Source organism: Crocuta crocuta, unplaced genomic scaffold, assembly GCF_008692635.1.
Source record: "Crocuta crocuta isolate KB4526 unplaced genomic scaffold, BGI_CrCroc_1.0 scaffold56, whole genome shotgun sequence".
Classification (NCBI taxonomy): domain Eukaryota; kingdom Metazoa; phylum Chordata; class Mammalia; order Carnivora; family Hyaenidae; genus Crocuta; species Crocuta crocuta.
The window spans coordinates 9,326,480-9,348,377 of NW_027531334.1; the positions used below are offsets into that span (position 1 = coordinate 9,326,480).

General features: G+C 36.2%; 1 protein-coding gene across 1 annotated transcript in view; it reads left to right on the forward strand.

Moving 5' to 3' along the window:
* CBLB (Cbl proto-oncogene B) overlaps positions 1–21,898 on the forward strand; it is a 221,686-nt gene that overhangs the window by 151,693 nt on the left and 48,095 nt on the right. Inside the window, exons 12-14 of the mRNA XM_077771790.1 lie at positions 7,287–7,472; positions 9,098–9,463; positions 19,718–19,812. Coding sequence (XP_077627916.1) covers positions 7,287–7,472; positions 9,098–9,463; positions 19,718–19,812 — 647 coding nt within the window. The remainder of the gene's footprint in view (positions 1–7,286; positions 7,473–9,097; positions 9,464–19,717; positions 19,813–21,898) is intronic.

Here is a 21,898-nt window from a genome sequence, read left to right on the forward strand (position 1 = left end):
CTAGCGTTTTTTTTTGTTTATTAACTTGCACGTGGGTGTCCATTTGATTCAGCACCATGTGTTGAAAAGACCGTCTTTGCTCAATTGTAGTACCTTTGTTCTTTTGTCACAAATTAGTGAACTGTTTTTATGTGGGTCTGTTTCTAGGCTCCTGATTATGGTCCACTGAAGTATTTGGCTATTCTTTTGACAGTTCCACATCTTGATTACTGTAGCTTTATAGTAAATGTTGAAGGCACTCCAACTTTGTTCTTCTTCAATGTCATATGGGTTTATTTGTGGTCTTTTGTCTCAGTTTAAACTTTAGAATAGTTCGATATGAACAAAATGACTTGCTGAAATTTTGATTGGAATTACATTGAATATGTAGATCAAATTGGGAGGACTTTTCTTTTTTATTCTCAGTTTCTCCCTAAATTCCTACAGATTAAAGCTCCCAGAAGTGTGACTGTGGACTGTATGTGGGTGTGATAAGTGTTTTTGTAATGGATACCTTCTGAATAATATTCTGCATAGGCTATTATTTAAAAGACTTTAGATTGTATGTTCACAAATTAATATGAGAAAAGAACCAAAAAGATAGTTAGCAGCAAGGAAAATATCCTTAAGATATAATATTTTAATGATAAAAGTCTTATCAGTGTCCTTCATTAATTTTCATGCATTTAGAGAAAAATGTTGACCTTCTAAGAGTCCTTCTCATCTTCCGTATAATACGTGTATCTACCTTGTTCAGATATGAAAATTCATTAAGTAAAAATCTTGTTAGAAATATTATAAAATTGACTTTGATTATCTCTGGGATTGTCAGTACGCTCATCTTATTAGTAATTGGAGAGGTTTCTCTTGTCCTGTTTTTAATAATAGCCTGGCTGGGTTTGAAGTTTCTTACCAAATGTTTGCCATTTCCATAATAATGGGTCTGATTAAAGGTTTTATAAAATCGCTCTTTAAAAGGTGTGGATAAAATGAAGAGTGACTAAAATAGAATCAGTCCCCGATTATTATTGGTAATTGCTGAGCGTGCTGAAATGGGCTTTTGACTACTTTACTTCTCAGGCCTTTTCTCTCAGGATTTTCTGTTAAAATTGCAAATTCGGATTTCCCTATTCATTACGGTGGTCATTAGCATCCTATTCTAAGTGCTAAAGAATTCTGTAAATTTTATCAGAAAAATAAAGAATAGCATTTATTCATTTCAGGAAGCAAAAGGCTAGGAGAAATTGGTAAGTATGTAGTCATAAAAGAATCAGATGTGGTCTTTACATTTCTAGAGCACCAGGATTCCAATTTGTTAAAGACTTACTCATCACCTACCAGTATTAAAGAATTGAGGAGAAATTGTTAGTTAAACGAATATGCTGCTATGATGATAATACAGGAAGGAATTAAGGTATTCAGCTTTTGTATTTTGAAAAGAGCTGAAATGAAAGGAGAGAATTTATTCTAAAGTTCTAAAAGCAAGTGTAATAGAAAAAGGTGAGAATTACCCAAATTCAAGATAAAGGAATGAAATTCTATGAATCAGCTGTTCTGTAATGTGAAAGTATGATTCCATCGTCCCTACTCTTGCAATTGCATTTATGTAAATGGTTGTTTTATATGGTGCATCAAGTCTGTACAGTTAATTTCATGTCCATATCCTACTTCCCGCACTCTACGAGTTAATTTTTCCATAGCTTTCCATTTCTTTATCCCAACATAATACAGTAGCCAGATAAAAACGAAGGAGTGACAAAGAAAGGACTCCATGGAAGGCAGTGGCAGAATGGACATGAGCCTTTAAAGAATCTTTTGATTAGCATGCCACCTTATTATACTAACTAGATTTTGTTTATATGTTAGGAGATTAAAACCAGAAGAACAGAGGTAGAGTCTCTAACATAAAATAATTAGAAAATAAATTGGGAAAAATGTATTTACAACAATTGTAACATATAGAAAGGTTCACTTTCCTAATATATAGAGCTCATTCCAGTCAAAGAGGGTATGTAAAAGAATATAATAGATAATGACACAAAGAACATGCAAAGACTGTAACCCAAAGAAGAAATACACATTGCAAAAATTTTGCAGTTTTTTCTAATTATTAAATTAGTTCACATTGAAACATAACATGTGCCACTAAAATGCCAACTATCAAAGTAAACAAAAAATTCAAAACTAAAAATATTTTATGCTTTTGAGGTTTGTGCAGTGGTAACCATCACACATAACTGGTAGAAAAAACAAGTTGATTTTACTATCTGGGCAGCAAAAGGGCTTATGCATACTCATAAACTTTTACCTAGTTTAATTATAAGCCTTTTATCTTATGTTCACCCAGAGGCGCCTGGGTGGCTCAGTCAGTTAAGTATCCGACTTTGGCTCAGGTCATTATCTCATGGTTTGTGGAATTGAGCCCTGCATCAGGCTCTGTGCTGACAGCTCAGAGCCTGGAGCCTGCTTCAGATTCTGTGTCTCCCTCTGTCTCTGCCCCTCCCCTGCTCACCCTCTCTCTCTCTCTCTCAAAAATAAACATAAAAAAAATTTTTTTTTAAACATTCAGTGATTCTTCCCTTAAAAATTAAAACCTATTGGGGTGCCTGGGTGGCTCAGTTGGTTAAGCATCTGATTTCCACTCAGGTCATGATCTCACAGTTTGTGAGTTCGAGCCTCTCATCAGGCTCTGTGCTGACAGCTTGGAGCCTGGAGCCTGCTTCAGATTCTGTGTCTCCCTCTGTCTCTGCTCCTCCCCTGCTCACCCTCTCTCTCTCTCTCTCAAAAATAAATAAACATTAAAAAAAATTTGTTAATCTCTTATGTTTTGTTCCCTCCCTCTTTTTATATTTTTGCTTCACTTCCCTTATGTTCATCTGTTTGGTATAATAGATTGCATTCTATCACTCCTTTATCAAAAGAATCAATACTCCTAACTGTATCATCCAAATAAAAATTGAGTGTTTAGCAGCAGCTTTTATTTCTTATTTCATTTAATTTTATTAGCCCATAAAGTCTCCACAAAATAGATTAACCTTATTTTTTAATCTACAGGTAACGATATTAACAAGTGGATGAATTGTGCAAGACTGTACGGCATTTTAAAGTTCTAGCTGAAATTTACATATTATATATAGAAAATATATGTGTATGAAGGCAGATTATGTGTTTAAATATATATATTTTTTATTGTATGGTTATTGCTTCTTATAATCAGTTAGCCTTAGAACTTTAGTTTGAGAGACAGCCCTATCTGAAATTCACATATTCCAGTCAAGTATATCCCTAGCAACAAAATACTTAACTGTTATTATTCAGGATTAAATAAATGTTTTCCTACTCTTCTACTAGAGGTTTTAGGTACACGTATTAAATCTGCATTTCTATACAGAATGGAGATGGTAGTGATTATGAGTAGGTGGTTAAGTTCGCATAGTTCACAGACTTAGAATTTAAACCTGATCCAGAGAATAAGCCCCAGGTTTATTGTATGCTGTTGCTGTTTTCCTCAATAACTCCCTTTGTCACACATCAGAAGTGGGTTGGGGATTAGATCTGTAGAAGACAGCAGGAAGAGAGCTGAGGGAAATGTCCCGTTGTAGACTCTATTTGGAAAATAATAGTGATCCGTAGACTAAACATGACTGGCCATATACCTTTGTCACAGCTCAACTCTAGAGGCATTTGTTGTTCCTACCTTTATAGGGAGACATTCTGATACTGTAGAATCAAAGTCCTTTAAAAGACCATTAAATATTCAAATATTATATAGAGATAGAGGTGTAGTTAAAAGAGAAGTAATTTTAGATCTACATTAAATCAATCTGTGTGCTTCTCTTTATTAGTCAGATGGAAAAAAAAGAACCCACTTTCTACTCTTTACATTGCGTTGATAAATTTTGATGTCATGAATTTTTAATGTCTCATCTAAGAATTTAATTATATAGACTGAGGTGTGAAACATTGTGTTAGGTATCTTTTCTCCTCAGACTGTCAAACAGGAAGAAAAGAAAAAATGATAGTTATTCAAATAAATTAAAAGGGGCCATTTATGTAACCATCTACTAAAAATGTCTACTAAGAATGTTTACAAATGTTCATAGATAGCATGGAATTTTACCAGCAATAAAAATCAAAGAAAAGTTTCAGCACTCTTAAGTACAGATTTGTTCATAGAGATAGCACAATGTTCAGTAAAGAAGAATGTATTATTATCTAAAGGGCATTATTAAATTATCTTCTCTTACATGGGGATTTTAATATAATTCAGGGGAACTCAGGAAAATAAGTTATGATGGATTTAGTCCACATAATCAGAATTATGAAATCTGTTTTGTGTCTTCACATACAAATATATCTTCCATAACATTCTTCTAACTAAGCCAACATACAGATATTATAATGCATCAGAATGAATTCGTTTTTCAGGAAGACAGTGTATAATCACCTTGAGAGTGCAGTATGAATTGCACTTAAGCAAGGTGTGCTTCCAGTTACATTCACAAAGCTGTTGAGGATGTGCTTATCTGGAGATATCTAAGGTTCAATGTTATTGCTGCACTTGGTATAGATGTCTGTCCTGAGGATATTTAGTATACCCTTTCAGTATCTAACAGTTCACTCATTTCACATCAAATTGATCCCTTTCTTTAACCTATTAGGAATTTGGTAACTGCTTAAATTTAGTAATTAAATCAGAAGTCAATGTCTAATAGCGATGGTAGGTCATTGGCTATATCAGAATTCTCTTTTTCAAGTATTGAGGGAAGCAGGAAGATAGTTGTGGAAGAAAAGTGCTCAGAGGAGCAGAGGTTTTATTCATAAGCAGTCTGCTATGTGGGCACCTGCAAACAACTAAAGGGATAAAGTGCTTGCATTCATATTCTCCCCGCCCCACCCCGTGTGTGTGTGCATGTGTCTGTTTGTGTAGTTTGGCATAGGAACTGTTGATAGTTTTGCTTCTTGAGTCTTTTTTGCAAAGGATAATAACCAAAGCAACAAAGCGTTTTTATCAGGTAACGGTTTTGCTAATTCTCGGAGAATATAATTTATCCTGGTGGGAATTGTGGAGAATTAGAGGTCCTGTGACATTTCCTGATCCACAATACTTTGATGTTGTGATGCACATACTTTACATCAGGAATTCTTTCTATTCTGTATATGATCATTTTTGGATCATTTTCAATGCAGAAGCTTCAAATTCCTGACCATGTGAGACTTCCATGGCATTTTGCATAGGATTTTTAGGTTGTAAGAATCACTGGCTGCATTAAAATCAGTTTATTGTGACTACAGAGTTCCTACTTTTCTCTTCTAATTTTAGTGAGAATTCACATTTTTTTGTTATTGTTCATCACAGGTAAGAGATATAAAAAGGAATCATGAAATTGCTAAAAAGAAGAAAATGTTCTTAAAATTGTCAGGTAAAATTATGGGTAAATGTATTGACCTTTTTTTAGTTACTTGGCACCCTTGAGAGAAAGAGGCAAAGAATTAGCAGTTTAGCAATGTCATGACAATATGCAGGCATATCTGAGGTATGGTCTAGAAGGTTTTGTGTAGACACTCAAATTTATCTTTAAAAAGTCTTTACAGGGGCAGCTGGGTGGCTCAGTCAGTCATGTCCGACTTCGGCTCAGGTCATGATTTCGCGATTCATGAGTTTGAGCCCCACATCGGGCTCTGTGCTGACAGCTCGGAGCCTGGAGCCTGCTTTGGATTCTGTGTCTCCCTCTCTCTCTCTGCCCCTCCCCTGCTCACACTCTGTCTCTCTCTCAAAAATAAATAAACATTAAATTTTTTTTTTAAAAAAAGTATTTACAATGGGAACTGTAACTTCCCACTCCCTTAAGTGTAGTCTGTGCACATTGACTTCCTTGCAGAGAGTACAGCATGGACAGGGAGAGAAAAAGGGAGTAACCTTACAGCGAAGAAAACTTGACAGACAGTACCGTAGCCAGGTAATCAAGGTCAGCATCAACAGTGAGAACTCATATTGATAGTATGGACCCTTGATATGATGCTGTTAAAACCTTTGTTAACCTTCGTGGTCTTCCTTTAAAATCCCCATAACTTTAGTATAATCATGAGAAAAACACCATACAAACCCCAATTTTAGTTAATTAGCAAAAGCCTTACACAATGTACTTAAGTGTGGATATGAACAAAAATCTATCATCTCCTGTCCGATAAAGGCAGAATGGCTGAATCCTTCTTACTGTTGCTGCTCGAATTAAAACATCAAGTATTGACATTAACTGCTCTTATAAAAATGAGTGATGTTAGAGGGAAAATGGGTTAACAACAGCTTAAAACTCTAAAAATAATAACATTAGGAAACAGATGATTATCAAAGCATAGGAGGTATAAAAATCGAGCCTAGAATCCAAAAAGCTAATAGCTTAGCCTTGAAAAGGAAACTGCCTGATATTTCATAACAGTATTGTTTCCCTTGGTAAAGCGGTTTGATTAATTTGATTTTTATACCAAATTGTAATCAGGTTATGTCACATTAAAAGAAAAATCCCAAAATATGTACATATGTACAAATCAACGTACTTGCTCCTGGCTTTTTGATGCCATTTTATCCACCAGACAAAGTAGGAAACCTGTCATAGCAAAGGAAAACTTGAGGCTTTCTTTTCCATGTGAAGTCCTATGGGAGAAAACAATTGGGCTGTTTTTATTTTAAAATAAAAATAAAAATATAATAATAAATAAAATAAAAAATATTTTATTTTAAATATGCATTTTTATTTTTGAAACCCTGCTTTATTTAATTGGTTTGTAGGAAAGTAGACTATGCACTGGATACATATTTTACATGGAACAAAATGACTTCTTTTTTTTTTTAATATTTTTATTTATTTCTAGGAGAGAGAGAGAGAGAGANTGACTTCTAAATTCTAGAATATACTTTAAATCAAAGATTTAAGAAAATTCCCTAGTACAGAAACCAAGAGCAACGTGCATCACTGCATTGTGTATTTCTGGTTTCTTCATAAACTGTGGATGGGTGTCTGTGGGAGATGTTTGCATTTGATTGGTTTTAAACTATGCTTTTGCTCTTCTTTTTTCCTAGACCCTTTCTGTAGTATGTAGGAGAAACTTATCCATTTATTCTTTACATAATATTGCCCTTGAGGGACAATGTGAGCTCTTTCCATCTATTAATCAGAGTAAACGGAGTTTATTTTAACAGATATTCAATGGCAGACACCTTCTCAAAACCAAAGGTCTTCATTAAGAACTGAAAGGCATACACTTTATGCATCAAATCACATCGTCTTTGTCCTTCTCTATTCTAGTGCACTGACAGGCAGAATTCACCAGTCACATCACCAGGATCGTCTCCCCTCGCACAGAGAAGAAAGCCCCACGCAGATCCTCTGCAGATCCCGCATCTAAGCCTGCCACCCGTGCCTCCTCGCCTGGACCTAATTCAGAAAGGCATAGTTCGGTCCCCCTGCGGCAGCCCCACTGGTTCACCAAAGGTAAACTCATTTTATTAGAAACACAGAAGATTTAAGTGACAATTACCGATTACTCAGGTTCCTTTGAATTCCATCACTTGTATTTCTCGTGCTCTCAATTGTTGATGAAGGACTTTGATGGGTCCCTCATTTTGTTTGTGGTGAGCCCACTATCCTCTTTTTCCTCTATTACTATAAAAAGTTGCACAGTTATTCAGAGCGTATGTCCCTAATACCTCCCTGATTTGTAAAAATGCGCAGAAGAATAAATATAGTTATTCTATAAAATGGATTTTAAAAGTCATTATATGTATTAAAATAAATTGCATGCTCTTATCAAATGGTATTTTATACTCATTTTCATAGTGTCATGACAAGAAAAATGTGACGAGAGTGTATTTGCAGAAGGGCTTAAAGATGTGATAAATTATCACCCATGTTTCAAGGTGACTCAGAAGAGGAAATTATATGTATAGTACTTTTTAATGCCTGAAGGAGTTACTTACAAAGAATTACAGTATTTGCAAAGTAATTATATTACTCTTTAATATGAAAGATATAATTCTAAATATGTTATGTAAATCTAAGCCCACAGTTTATTTTAGTTTTGTGGGATTTTTATCTCCAAATTTGATTAGAACATATTTTGCTTTATCAAATATAAGATTCAAAAACTTAATTCCATTTGGTAATATGCTTCAGAGTCTAAAATGAGTCAGAAGCACAATATTTTAGTAGTATTTGATCTTGGTTACAGTTAAGATCAGATTAAGATTTTTAGGTTTTAAGATCAGATTAAGACTTTTTAGGATGGTATTTAGTCAGAATTTTGTAAACATAGAATTATGTAAGCACATTCCCTTTTTCTGTAATCTTTTCTAGCCATAAAAACATAACATCATTCATCAGATGAACCATGTAAATAAAAATAAAGCCATAAAAGGCACATAGATTCATTTCAAGTACATATATATTCATATTTCCGTAAAAGAATTAGACTGATTTTTTCCTATTTTAAGGATCCATAAAAATGCAAATTCCATAAGTAATGCTGCTCTGATATTTGTGATTTTCCTCTATTCCCATAATAACTGGTAAAAGACAAGATCAGAGCAAATTTTCCCCTTAGCAGTTGCTTTATGTGCAGTGGCAAACACAAAAACAGTGTTTTCTTACAGTGGCAAAACCGATACTTTCAGTCTTTCAGAGATGTTAGAAATCAAGTTGCTCTTTCAAAAAGTTAAACAAGAACAACTTTGATTTTTTTAATGTCCCCTAAATTGTGTAAAGGTGCAAATAAATTAATGAATAAATATTATTTTACTGTCAACCAGTCAAAATCCTCATACAATTTTAATATCCTGCTACTTTTTCCTGTATAGTGTTTATAGTCATTAACATTCAAGTTTATGTACTCATTTTCTACAAAAAAAAGTTCTAATGGGATATATTTACATAAGATTTTCATTAATTTTTAAAAATCTCATTAATTGATGATAAAAAGAAACATTAAAAGATGACACAGGAATCTAATAAAACTCCATTATGGCTTAGAAAACAAAGGCAATAATAGACGAGTCTGGAAATCGTGTTTCAGTTCATTGTACGACTTCTAATTTATTTATTCTTCTATTGCATCTCTTCAGTCTTCTCCTTGCATGGTGAGAAAACAAGATAAACCACTCCCCGCACCTCCTCCTCCCTTACGAGATCCTCCTCCGCCTCCGCCTGAGAGACCTCCCCCAATCCCACCTGACAATAGACTGAGTCGTCACTTCCATCATGCGGAAAGTGTGCCTTCTAGAGACCAGCCAATGCCTCTTGAAGCCTGGTGCCCTCGGGATGTGTTTGGGACTAACCAGTCGGTGGGATGTCGACTCTTAGGGGATGGCTCTCCAAAGCCTGGAATCACAGCAAGTTCAAATGTGAATGGAAGACACAGTAGAGTGGGCTCTGACCCCGTGCTTATGCGGAAGCACAGACGCCATGATTTGCCTTTAGAAGGAGCCAAGGTGAGAAATAAGCAAAGCAGAAGCTAACTAGTCTGCTCAAACACTTCAGATAAGAGGTAGTATGAAAGGTTGGGCAATGGTTTTTTTGTTTTTTGGGGTTTTTTTTTTTTTTTTTTTTGCCTTCCCTGGTTTTTAATTATCTCCAAGTTATAAATAATCAGAAGCTCATTAAAACTTGAACTTAAGTCAGGAAGAAGGTTCTAAGTAAGTATTTTAATGTAAAGAGACTAGACACTTTGCCAAAGATTTATTTCACCTTTCCTTATTTCATCTGCCAGAACTTTTTCCTGTTCACAAGTTGTTGGTGAAGAATCAGCACTATTGTTTTGTTTTGTTTTTTAAGCTGTCTAGTTCTATCTAATCTGGAAAACAGTTGAATAATCATAGCATATCATAAATCAGTCATTGCCAAGGACAGACACCTCATGCATCCAGGTAAAATGAACTTCTCTCATACATAAAAACACTACTTCCAGTCACTCTTACAAAGCAAGCTCTTGATCCATAAAACTGAAAGACTGTCGCATGTATTGAGCTCTAACTTAAAAGATATCACCACTATCATTTATATCCAGGAAAGAATTTAAGTGTACAGGAAACCAAAGAGGCAGCAGCAGAGTTTAGAATTCTTGGTAAGCCCTTGGCAGAATTGTAATATAATAGTTTCTGGTGTTTGCCTCCATGATACTTTTGACTCTGAGAGCAGATGCTTGCCATATTCCTTTAGCTGAAGGAGGCTTTGCCTCTCTTGAAGACTAATATTAAAGTAATTCCTCTCTATTGAGCTTTATTAGGACAGTAATCAGTTCCTTCAAAATAATGGTTTACAGTTAGTGAGTTAACCATACATTCAAGAGAAGTATGAAGTATGACACACATTCAACTTTGTGTGTACATATGCATATGCATGCACACCTGCTCATGTGTCAAGGTTAAGTGATAATGAAAACTTTGTATACTAATATTTAACCTCAGTGATATTCTAGGGTAGCCAGGATAGGAAGAGTCCGATGTCTAGTTTGGTATTCAGAAGACAGGGGAAGAGTGGTGGGGGGTTGCCATGACTCTGCCAGTGACTCACCTTGGTGAGTTGAGTCTCTCATCTGTTCTAAATATGAAGATCTCTAAGAGTTTCACTGTAATCCAGACATGTACATGGAAGAAAAAATACTTATAAAAGCATTTTTGGTAATGTTCTCTGAAAAGGGAACGCTTATCATCCTCAAATGTTTATTTCCACAACCTGGAATCTGATTGGAGTGACCTGCTGGGGTTTTTTTTTTCTTTTTCATAATTCCTTTTTTTCTTTCAGCCTTTATTACTTTTGATTCATACATGATCATATTTGTCTTGAGGAGAGTGTTGGAACAGGCTCTGACATGAATTGACTAGTTATATCTCAGCAACATATTATAATTTATTTCTTGAATGAATTGTGGAGATATTTACAAGAACTATCTTAGCCAGTTCATTGAAGACCTCTTATTTCAGGGTTATTTTACATAATATGTTATATAGTTTCAGCACTAATATAAACCTGCCCCTTNTTTTTCCCCCGTCCCGTCCTCTATAGTCCTTTGTTAAGTTTCTCCTGTTCCGCATATGAATAAAAACATATGGTATCTGTCTTTCTCTGCCTGGCTTAGTACACTTAGCATAACACCCTCAAATTCCATCCACATTGCTACACATGGCCAGATTTCGTTCTTTCTCATTGCCATATAGTATTCCACTGTATAGATAAACCACATCTTCATGATCCATTTGTCAGCTGATGAACATTTAGGCTCTTTTCCATGATTTGGCTGTTGTTGAGAGTGCTGCTATGAACATTGGGGAACATGTGCCCCTGTGCATCAGCACTCCTGTGTCCCTTGTAAACCTGCCCCTCTAAGCCCTAGAACACTGGATGTGAATTTTGTATGGAAGGTTATACTCTTTTAAATTGAGGTTATAATTTCTTAGGCTGTAGGTATGAAACATATAGGTATGAAATTTTTTTTTCTTAAATAGTTTGTTGTCAAGTTGGTTTCCATATAACACCCAGNACACCTAGAGTCTCCTGATTTGTTCATTTTAGCCACTCTGACCAGTGTGAGGTGGTATCTCAGAGTAGTTTTGATTTGTATTTCCCTAATGATGAGTGATGTGGAGCATTGTTTCATGTGTCTGTTGGCCATCTGGATGTCCTCTTTGGAGAAGTGTCTGTTCCTGTCTTCTGCCCATTTCTTCACTGGATTATTTGTTTTCCAGGTGTGGAGTTTGGTGAGTTCCTTATAGATTTTGGATACTATCCCTTTATCTGATATGTCATTTGCAACTATCTTTTCCCATTCCATTGGTTGCCTGTTAGTTTTGTTGATTGTTTCCATTGCCATGCTTTTTATCTTGATGAATCGCAATAGTTCATTTTTGCTCTTGATTCCCTTGCCTTTGGGGATGTGTCAAGTAAGAAATTACTGCTTTTGAGGTCAAGGAGGTTGTTTCTTGCTTTCTCCTCTAGGGTTTTGATGGTTTCCTGTCTCACATTCAAGTCCTTTATCTATTTTGAGTTTATTTTTGTGTATGGTGTGAGAAAGTGATCTAGTTTCATTCTGCATGTTGCTGTCCATTTCTCCCAGTACCATCTGTTAAAGAGGCTTTCTTTTTTCTATTGGATACTCTTTCTTGCTTTGTCAAAGATTAGTTGGCCATACATTTGTGGGTCCAATTCTGAGTTCTCTACTCTATTCCATTGGTCTCTGTGTCTGTTTTGTGCCAATACCATACTGTCTTGATGCTTACAGCTTTGTAGCAGAGGCTAAAGTCTGTGATTGTGATGCATCCCGTTTGGTTTTCTTCTTCAATATTACTTTGGCTTTCTGGGGTCTTTTGTGGTTCCATACAAATTTTAGGATAAGTTTTTATAGCTTTGAGAAGAATGCTGTTGCAATTTTGATTGGGATTGCATTCAGTGTGTAGATTGCTTTGGGTAGTAATGACACTTTAACAATATTTATTCTTCGGATCCATGAGCATGGAATGTTTTTCCATTTCTTTGTGTTTTCTTCAATTTCCTTCATAAGTTTTCTATAGTTTTCATCATAGAGATCTCTNCTTGTCATGTCCCTGATTTCAGGGGGAAAGCTCTCAGTTTTTCCCCGTTGAGGATGATGTTAGATGAGGGCTTCTCATAGATGGCTTTCATGATGTAGCCAAGTAAGTTCCTTCTATCCCGACTTTCTCGGGGGTCTTTATTAAGAAGGGATGCTGTATTTTGTCAAATGCTTTTTCTGCATCTGTCAACAGGATCATATGGTTTTTATCTTTTCTTTTGTTGTGATATATCACATTGAATTACTAATATTGAACTAGCCCTGTAACCCAGGAATGAATTCCACTTGATCATGGTGGATAATTCTTTTTATGTGCTGTTGAATTCGATTTGCGAGTATCTTGTTGAGGGTTTTTGAATCTGTATTCATCATCAAGGATATCTCTTTTTTTTGCCGGGTCTCTGTCTGGCTTGGGAATCAAAGTGATGCTGGCTTCATAGAATGAGTCTGGAAGCTTTCCTTCCATTTCTGTTTTTTGGAATAGCTTGAGAAGAATGGGTATTAACTCTGATTTAAATGTCTGGTAGAATTCCCCAGGGAAGCCACCTGGCCCAGGGCTCTTATTTGTTGTGAAATTTTTGATAATTGATTTAATTTCTTCACTAGTTATGCGTCTGTTCAGATTTTCTATCTCTTCCCATGTCACTTTTGATAGTGAGTGTGTATTTAGGAATTTGTCCATTTCTTCTAAGTTGTCCAGTTTGTTGGCTATAATTTTTCATAGTATTCCCTAATAATTGCTTGTATTTCTGAGGGATTGGTTGTAATAAGTCCATTTTAATTCATGAATATGTCTATTTGGGTGCTCTCTCATAGGTATGAAATATTAATAGTGACGTTGGTTATGAAGATTCCTTGACATGTTTTCTATCAGAGCTTTTATGTCCTGATCATTGATACATGTTAATATCCCAGAGAACATTGAGTAAATTGCAAAATACCTCTTACAGGAAGTTGGATTTTAATCTTCTTTAGTTCTGGCTAAATAACCCTCATTAAGATTCTTTAAGGTCTAATCTCACATGTTGTGTATATTACTAATGGAATGTTTATACTCTCTAAGTTAATTTCATGTTACAAGTAGACATAAAGTTTTAACCAAAATTACACTTATAAGATTTATGGTTTCAATCTAGTTGTTCAACTTCTATGGTGGATTATAAAGAAAGATTTATATATAGTTAATGTAATAAATGCTATAAAGTAGATCTCCTCTCTTCTTTGTTGTCTCTACGAAGGAACTTAAGTAGACTACAAGGTACATCATAATTTACAGAAAGTAGAAACAGCCTGACTCCCTGTCTCCTTTCACTCTCGGGAGGAATAAGAGTCTGGCCTCCACTAACGTCTGACAAGACTGAGTCCATCCAGGGACTTGTCCTTCTCAGATTCTTTGATCTTGCCTTGGAGTTTGTTTCTCGCCTGGTCCTCCATTCAAACTGATTTAATTTCACATTTCTAATTGTGTTTTCTGTGCAAGACCCTTTTGATGTTCAGGTTAAGCAGAATCCCAGTGTTCTCTCCCCTTTCAAATTTAACAGTATGTTTTGTAGCAGAGGAACCGTTCAGCTCCTTCAGGGAGAAGGAAAATGATAAGGATACGGCAAAACTGATAGCTGCATTTTAACATGACTAAAAATCTTATCAACACAGATCAACACAGACATCAACCAGGCTCTGGAATCAGAACTGAGTTTTACTTCCTGCTCTAGAGTTTACTGGCTTTGTGGAAGCAAACAACTTACTACATATTCGTTGCAACTCCACTTATTTTTCTTACCTTTTTTTAACGAATAGAAAGATTTATTTAGAACATAAAAATATTTCCTTATTCATTTTTTTTATTTTAAATTCCAATATACTGTAACATTAGTTTCAGGCGTACAATAGGGTGATTCAACACTCCCATGCATCACCCAGTGCTCCTCGCCACAAGTGCCCTTCTTAGTCCCCATCATGTCTTCCCCCTCCACCTCCCCATTGGTAACCATCAGATTGTTCTCTGTAGTTGAGACTCTGTTTCTTGGGTTGTCTCTCTCTCTCTCTTTTTTTTTTTTTTTAAATATTTTTATTTCTAGGAGAGAGAGAGAGACAGCGTGAGCAGGGGAGGGTCAGAGAGAGAGGGAGATACAGACTTTGAAATAGGCTCCAGGCTCTGAGCTGGCAGTCAGCACAGAGCCCAACGCGGGGCTCGAACCCACGAACCGCGAGATCATGACCCAAGCGAAAGTCAGACGCTCAACCGACTAAGCCACCCAGGCGCCCCGTTGGGTTGTCTCTCTTATTTTTCTTATTTTATGATGTGGAAGAATAAAAGTGCATAGTAACTCAGAAAATAGTTACTCTCCAACTATCTAAATCTTCCTACTCCTCAGGTCTGGAATAAAACCAAAAGTAACAGCGAGACATGAAGTAGTAGTGTAAGTTGTAACAGTTGACATCCTCATTCAAAATAGTTGTCATTTTTTTTTTAAATAAATTTAAAACCAAAACCATCATCTCTATCTCTCTTCCACTCTTTTTATTTAGCATAATTCTTAATGGGCACTTGGTAAGCACTTGACTGTTGAGTTGGTACAGTATTTAAGCTGATGTAGAAGCAAGAGACTGTACATGTGCTGGGGTTGGGTGGGTGAGGACAGGGTAGGAGAGGGCTTGGAGGAAGAAAACATCTGTGACATACAAGGAATAAAAACAGTTTTGGGGTTTTTTTAATGTAATTTACTTTTGAGAGACAGACAGAGCACAAGCAGGGGAGGGTCAGAGAGAGAGGGAAACACAGAATCCGAAGCAAGCTCCGGGCTCTGAGCTGTCAGCACAGAGCCCTATGTGGGGCTCGGTTCCACAAACCATGAGATCATGACCTGAGCCTAAGCCGGACACTTAACTGAGTCACCCAGGCACTCCTCACTTTTTTTTTTAGAAAAACAATTTTTAATGTATTTTTCCAGCATTGCCCTTCAGCCAAAGGTAGAATATAATTTTCTCATTTAAAATAGGATTTTTTTCCCTCAAATTTTTAATGAGAATGGTAAATGTTACAGTGTATCCTCGCCCTGCATACCTAGTAACTAGTATGCAGTTTTTAAAACATTTTATCCTGGGAATAAAGGGGGGGATCTAGATATCTGGAAGTTGATGTACCTTCACATAACCCAACAATCTCTCCAATTAATTGTAAGCATACACATTTTTTATTTTTGAGACAGAGAGAGACAGAGCATGAGCAGGGGAGGGGCAGAGAGAGAGGGAGACACAGAATCCGAAACAGACTCCAGGCTCTGAGCTGTCAGCACAGTGCCCGACGTGGGGCTCAAACTCACGGACCGCAAGATCATGACCTGAGCCGAAGTCAAGCACTTAACCGACTGAGCCACCCAGGCGCCCCTAAGCAAACACATTCTTATGTGAAATAGGAGCAACTGGCATTTAGATTTATTTTCATTAGAGGTAATACTTCAAATTAAATATCATCTTCCCATTTTAAAGATAAGAAAACCTGAATAAGCGCCAAATGTTTACAGTAGAATTAAATGTACCTGTGGAATACCTACCATAAGGCAATTCATAAAATGAACACCCTGTAAATGAAGTGACACCTTGCTTTCCTTCATCATGTGTCCTCTGTCACTGTGCCAGTTCCCATCATCCCTCAAAGGCATTTGCCTTTTTTATTTGCATCTTCACTAGGTAAATGGTAAGGGCAGCAAGAAGACTTTAAATTCTGCTACTGCATTTGCTACTTGTAGAGAGCTGTGAGGGAAAGAGCCGTCCAGTTCATTTTTAAAATGAAGTGTAAGAATTCTCTGTGACTTTCATCTACTCCCTTTCCCCCAACCCTAGCATAATCAGATTAGCTAAAGTGATCCTTTACTTTCAACATGAATCTGCAAGCTAAGAGTTACAAGATTTATTTATCTCATTTTATTGGTAAGAGATTTCTTTCCTATAGAACTGTTTCCTTTCTCTGAAATTCTCAGGTTCTAGAACCCTGTCCCTTAATTAGAAACCTGCCCCTCAATTAGAACCCTGTCTCTCAGTTAGAAACCTGTCCCTTTAATAAGTATTTTGTTGGGGCACCTGGGTGGTTCAGTCGGTTGATCATGACTTCGGCTCAGGTCATGATCTCATGGTTTGTGGATTCGAGCTGCGTGTCGCACACTGTGCTGACAGCTCAGAGCCTAGAGCCTGTTTCAGATTCTGTGTCTCCCTCTCTCTCTGCCCCTAAGTATTTTGTTGGCTAGGTACTTACTGTTGGTGGCAGTTGGTTTGTTTTAATTAAGTGAGGTGAAAATATTTGCGTTAAAATGCTTTAGAACATCACTGGAAACTTGAGATTTATCTACTTAGATCTAGATACTAACATTGTGTTAAGCTATCTATATTGGTTCCTCTTGAAAGGTTAAGAGTACTGCTGTTTCTAATGTGATAAAAACTATCTCTGACTTACTATGTTACTTCAAGTGACATTATTCTAAAATGACCCTGTGTACAATAATCTTTTGAAGATGCTGCTAGATAAATGCACCAAAAGATTCCCCTTTTTGAGATTGTGGCTTTTGCCCTTTTGGTGGAGAAGCACATGTTTATATGAGTGACCTCAAACTTATCTCTAAATCTCAAGGGCTGTCTATCAAGAAATAAGTCCTCTGTGTACACTGGCTTCATTTCCAATCTGATGTTGTAGAAGGACAAATTGTAGCGATATTTGCGGGGTAGTGTTTGTGTGGGTTTACATATGTGGGATAGGGAAAAGAGTGGTGTTTAGAGTTTTGTACAATTAAAAAGGTTTGTCTTAATTGTGCTAATAAGATCATCACAAAAGTGTTTTCTCTGAATCTCAAGGATCCCAAACACCTTAAGCTTAATATTTAGACAACATTTGAACCAAAAGACATTTCAAACTTCTAAGATTAGCTTCAAATGCTATCTTGAGGCATGTAGAAAAATATTAATCTAGGATAACCTTGAATTTATAGTCAGTTATGTGATAACTTAGATTAAACTTCTTCCATAAGTCCAAATTTAACTTAGTATCTCCTCATTCTTCAACCTCCTTCAGCTGTAAGAGTACTTAGGATGTTCAAGACATCGTGAGAAATACAAAATGAATAAAACACAGTGTAGTGAGAATGAGTCAGGTGTATGATAAACTAAAAGATAAGGCATAAGAGAAGCATTGAGAAAATACAATACAGGATCCTCAAGAAGAAAAAAAAATTAATTGAGAAGCAGTGTAAATGAAGGAATAAAGAAAGCTGCATGCAAGAAGGTCACTGGCTATCGGCATGAAAAGATTAGTAGGTGTTTTTGTAGACATGATGGGAAGGAACAGCATGAAGGTAGGGAAAATATGCATAGTGAAGGAAGTCAATTTTCGATGGATAGAATAGAGAGTAGGCAGGGTAGGTGAAATTATGGCAGTGTAGATTGAAACCAATAATAAGGAGTCCTGAATTCTATACTATGTTATCTTTAATTTGTTAGTCAGGAAAGAGGGTTTAAAGGTTTTTTTGTTGCTTTTGTTAGTTTGTTTTTTACTTTTCCTGGAAGAAGAGTAATAGCATCAGAATATTTAAGTTGGTAACAATTTCAACGGAACTGTGGTAGATTTGGGACAGTCAGCTGGGAAGGCAGAGGGAATAGATTGTTTCCTTAGTTGAATAAAGAAGGCCTGAATCTGTGGGGTTTCCATGCAAACTTCTTCAGCCAATGCTATCAATCCAAACATTTGAGGAATTATTGTTTTCTCCTATTTATGAAGAGACTTTTCAGATCTCCAGAGAACATAAAATATTTATTTTTAGCTCAACTTGTAATTTATTGCATTCCCTCAGGTAGTGGCAGCTAAAATGATTGAGTCTAGTGAAGTGGGTGCAGGTGGGAACATGGAATTCAGAATGAAACCGTGGTTGGGATCTGTTTTGTCAGTGTAACTATACTAGTGCATCGAATGAGGGAGCCGTGCAAAGGAGAGATTGGAACTCTAGCACAGGTCTAGAGAGTGAAACTTCAGCGCCGTAAGATTTAGATGGTGTAACTTTGAAATGCAAATATTGATATATTTCAAATGTATTCTTTAAACCATGTTTCTTATTCTAAGCTGATGGAGAAGGATATGGGCTTTTCAATTTTGCCTTCTGAGCCTTCAGTACCATTCTAGGAATATAAGGAGAGGAAAAGAAATTGGTAGGTCATTGATGGGGCTTCCGGGCTATTCATGTTACATTGCAGCCTTTTGCCCCAACATGAGCCTGCCTTTTAAATATGAATTTAGTAAGAGTTTAGGTAAGAACCCCAAGATAAAACTCTAATAATTACCTAAAGATTTTAAGATAGGTTTTATCTTTTTTGTATGTGTGTGAATATGTCTATATAAAGTTATAGACTCTCCCTTTTTTTAATTGCTTTAATTTCAAGTTCTCGGATCAGTCACAAGCAGATGCTCAGTCCCCGTAGTGTCACTGAGAATCCTGGAAATCAGAATTTCTGATTCTGAGTAATGAAACACCAGTTTTCTGCCGGTACCTTATGAGCAAGGTAACCGTTTTAGTTGGTGTTGTTCATACTGAAAAGTCCATTTAAAATTGCACGCGCTTTGAAAGGCAGAGCAGGTGGGCTCTAGTCGCCAATAGTGTTAACACTTCATCCTCAAAAAATGAAAGACATTTCTGATTGTACTCATGCATGGTTTTATCAAGAAGTTTAAAAATGTTCTGCTAACCCCAGAAAGATCTAATTTAGAACACTTTTATTTGGGAGAATTGAAATAAGAATTGCACGGGTACTGCTTTTTCTTCCCTGAATCCTACGGAGAATGGTAACTTTTCAATAAAAACTGATTGTTATTTGGGGAATTTCACTATGTATCTAGCTGTCTGTACCTGTTTTATAGAAGTTAGTATGCATTCCTTCTCCATGTGTTTCAGAATCGTGTTGTATTATACTTTTTACATATAATTTGGTATTCCTTTGGGTAGTGGTGGTGAGTAATCACTATGGTGCTCCTGACTCCCAAGTAAATTATATCATATTCCACTTGTTTAAATAAACTAAAATCACATATTCTTTTTTAAAATTACAGTTTTTCTAAGAGCTGCTACTGTTTTAAGGTCCTCCAGAAGTTAAATTCTAAACGAACCCTTCAATTTCCTTTCAGGTCTTTTCCAATGGTCACCTGGGAAGTGAAGAATACGATGTTCCTCCCCGGCTTTCCCCTCCTCCTCCAGCTGCTGCCCTTCTTCCTAGCATCAAGTGAGTTTTACTGAATTTGGAGAGGATCTGTCTATGCATCCTGATATGGTAAATAGTGGATATGAGGTACTCAGTACAGAAAGTACAAGGTGAATAGAAACACATCAATGAAAGTGTTTCAGCCAGATTTGTAAACTAAAGTACCAGAAAGCAAGATCCTTCCTGATACTTTGCTGATAACCACAGCAAATGTGATAACTTACCTAAACTCTGAGATTGCATATGGCACAACATCTGTATCCAAGAAGAGGACAGAGTGGGGCGCCTGAGTGGCTCAGTCGGTTAAGCATCCAACTTCAGCTCAGGCCATGATCTCATGGTTTGTGAGTTCGAGCCCTGTGTTGGGCTCTGTGCTGACAGCTCTGTGTCTCCCTCTCTCTCTGATCCTCCCCTGCTCATGCTCTGGCTCGCTCTCTCTTAAAAATAAAAATTAAAAAAAAAAAAGAGGAGGACAGAGTAGCACAATGAGCTTTCCCATCAATTTACCTCTCTTCCTGCGGTTTCACATTTATCCTAGCTATACAGTGTGATATCAGAAAATCATCTTTGACTCTTCCAATTTTCCCAATTTCTGGATCCATTCTGCCTCTTAAGTCCTATTTGATTGTTATTTTGAAGTTTTTTATAATCAGCTAATCTTCCCCATTGCCTCATGGCTGGATATCTGCAAGAAACTTGTACCTGGTGGATAATATGTTATGCTTTTAGAATTAATATCAATGGATTTTAAAATGAGTTACTGAAAAATAAGTTAACCTGGGGTATCTCATTTGAAAAATGGAGAGATAAGAAGCACATTGGACGGTTAGTTAATATATGTACCCAAGTCAAACCAGGATAAAACCAAGTCTCCTGATTCCGGTTTTCCTACTCTTTATATTAAATCGGGATACCTGCCTTTTCTCCAATATATTTTGTTTACACAGCTAAATTAATTTAAATTCTGCTTTCCCCAAATCACTTTCCTACTCAAAACCCAGTGTTGTTTTTCTTTCCTTTTAAATTAATTCTATGCTCTTCTGCTAGTAATAAGATCCACAGAATTTTACCCAACTGAAATATTGTTCACTAATTCCTAATGTTTGCCCTCTAATCTTGTCTTGATTTTTTTTTTGGCTTTGTGAATTTTTAATCTGTTTCCTCATAAGCACCACCTTTTCAGAATCTTTATTCTAAAGGTCCATGTCTCAAGCTCTGTTTCTTTATGAAAACTTCTCTGACTTCTTCATTCATAATGATAGTAACTAATAAGACTAATTCTCATTCTTCTTCCTAGAGTTTGTCTACCTTTAATTATGTACTCTTCCCCACTCTTTTCTAGTTTTAAAGTGCTTCTTCACATTAAAAAAAGATTATAAGGTTTTGAGAGCAAAAAAATTTTCTTGTCTTTTCTGAGTCTTCCATAACACTCTACTGTTTTTGCTGTGTGGTGAATATATCACAAATACCTGGTTACTTGGTTGATTATCCAGTAAGATTCTCACTTCCAATGGAGAGTCTTAGAACATATTCTCTCTTCTCTGCTGGTCACTGAGCTCCCCTATACATATGGATGCAAAATAAACCCAACCCCCAAGAAATTTGCACTTTAGAGAATAAAATTAACACACAGGAAGTCTCTGGAGAACATTATGTTAAATTGTACAATTCTAACTTGTTAGTTTTTACTTTTGTTTGGAAGAAAGACTGTTACAGACCTTTGTAAGTCCACGATGTTTCATAAAGAAGATGGAAATTTCCTGAGTGATGGAGAATGGGCACAGTTCAAAAAGGGAGCAGATGAGAAAAAGCCAAAGTGTAAAATTTGCTATCATTCAGGGAACAGTGAGAAACTAAACTCATTGGAGCATTCTCCAGTGGTAACTTTTCTGGGAACTGCCAAATAATGTAGCTGACATAAAAGTTGGAAGCAAATACACAAATATCTGTATAGTAGGTCTAAATCAGTAAGAACATATGATATCCTAGCCTCAAGTGAATTCTGGATATATGCATTTGTAATAAAACTTCTAAGTTCAATTAACACCCATAATTCAGGGAACATCAGAAAACAAAGTAAATATTAAAACCTTGCCAATCAAATTTT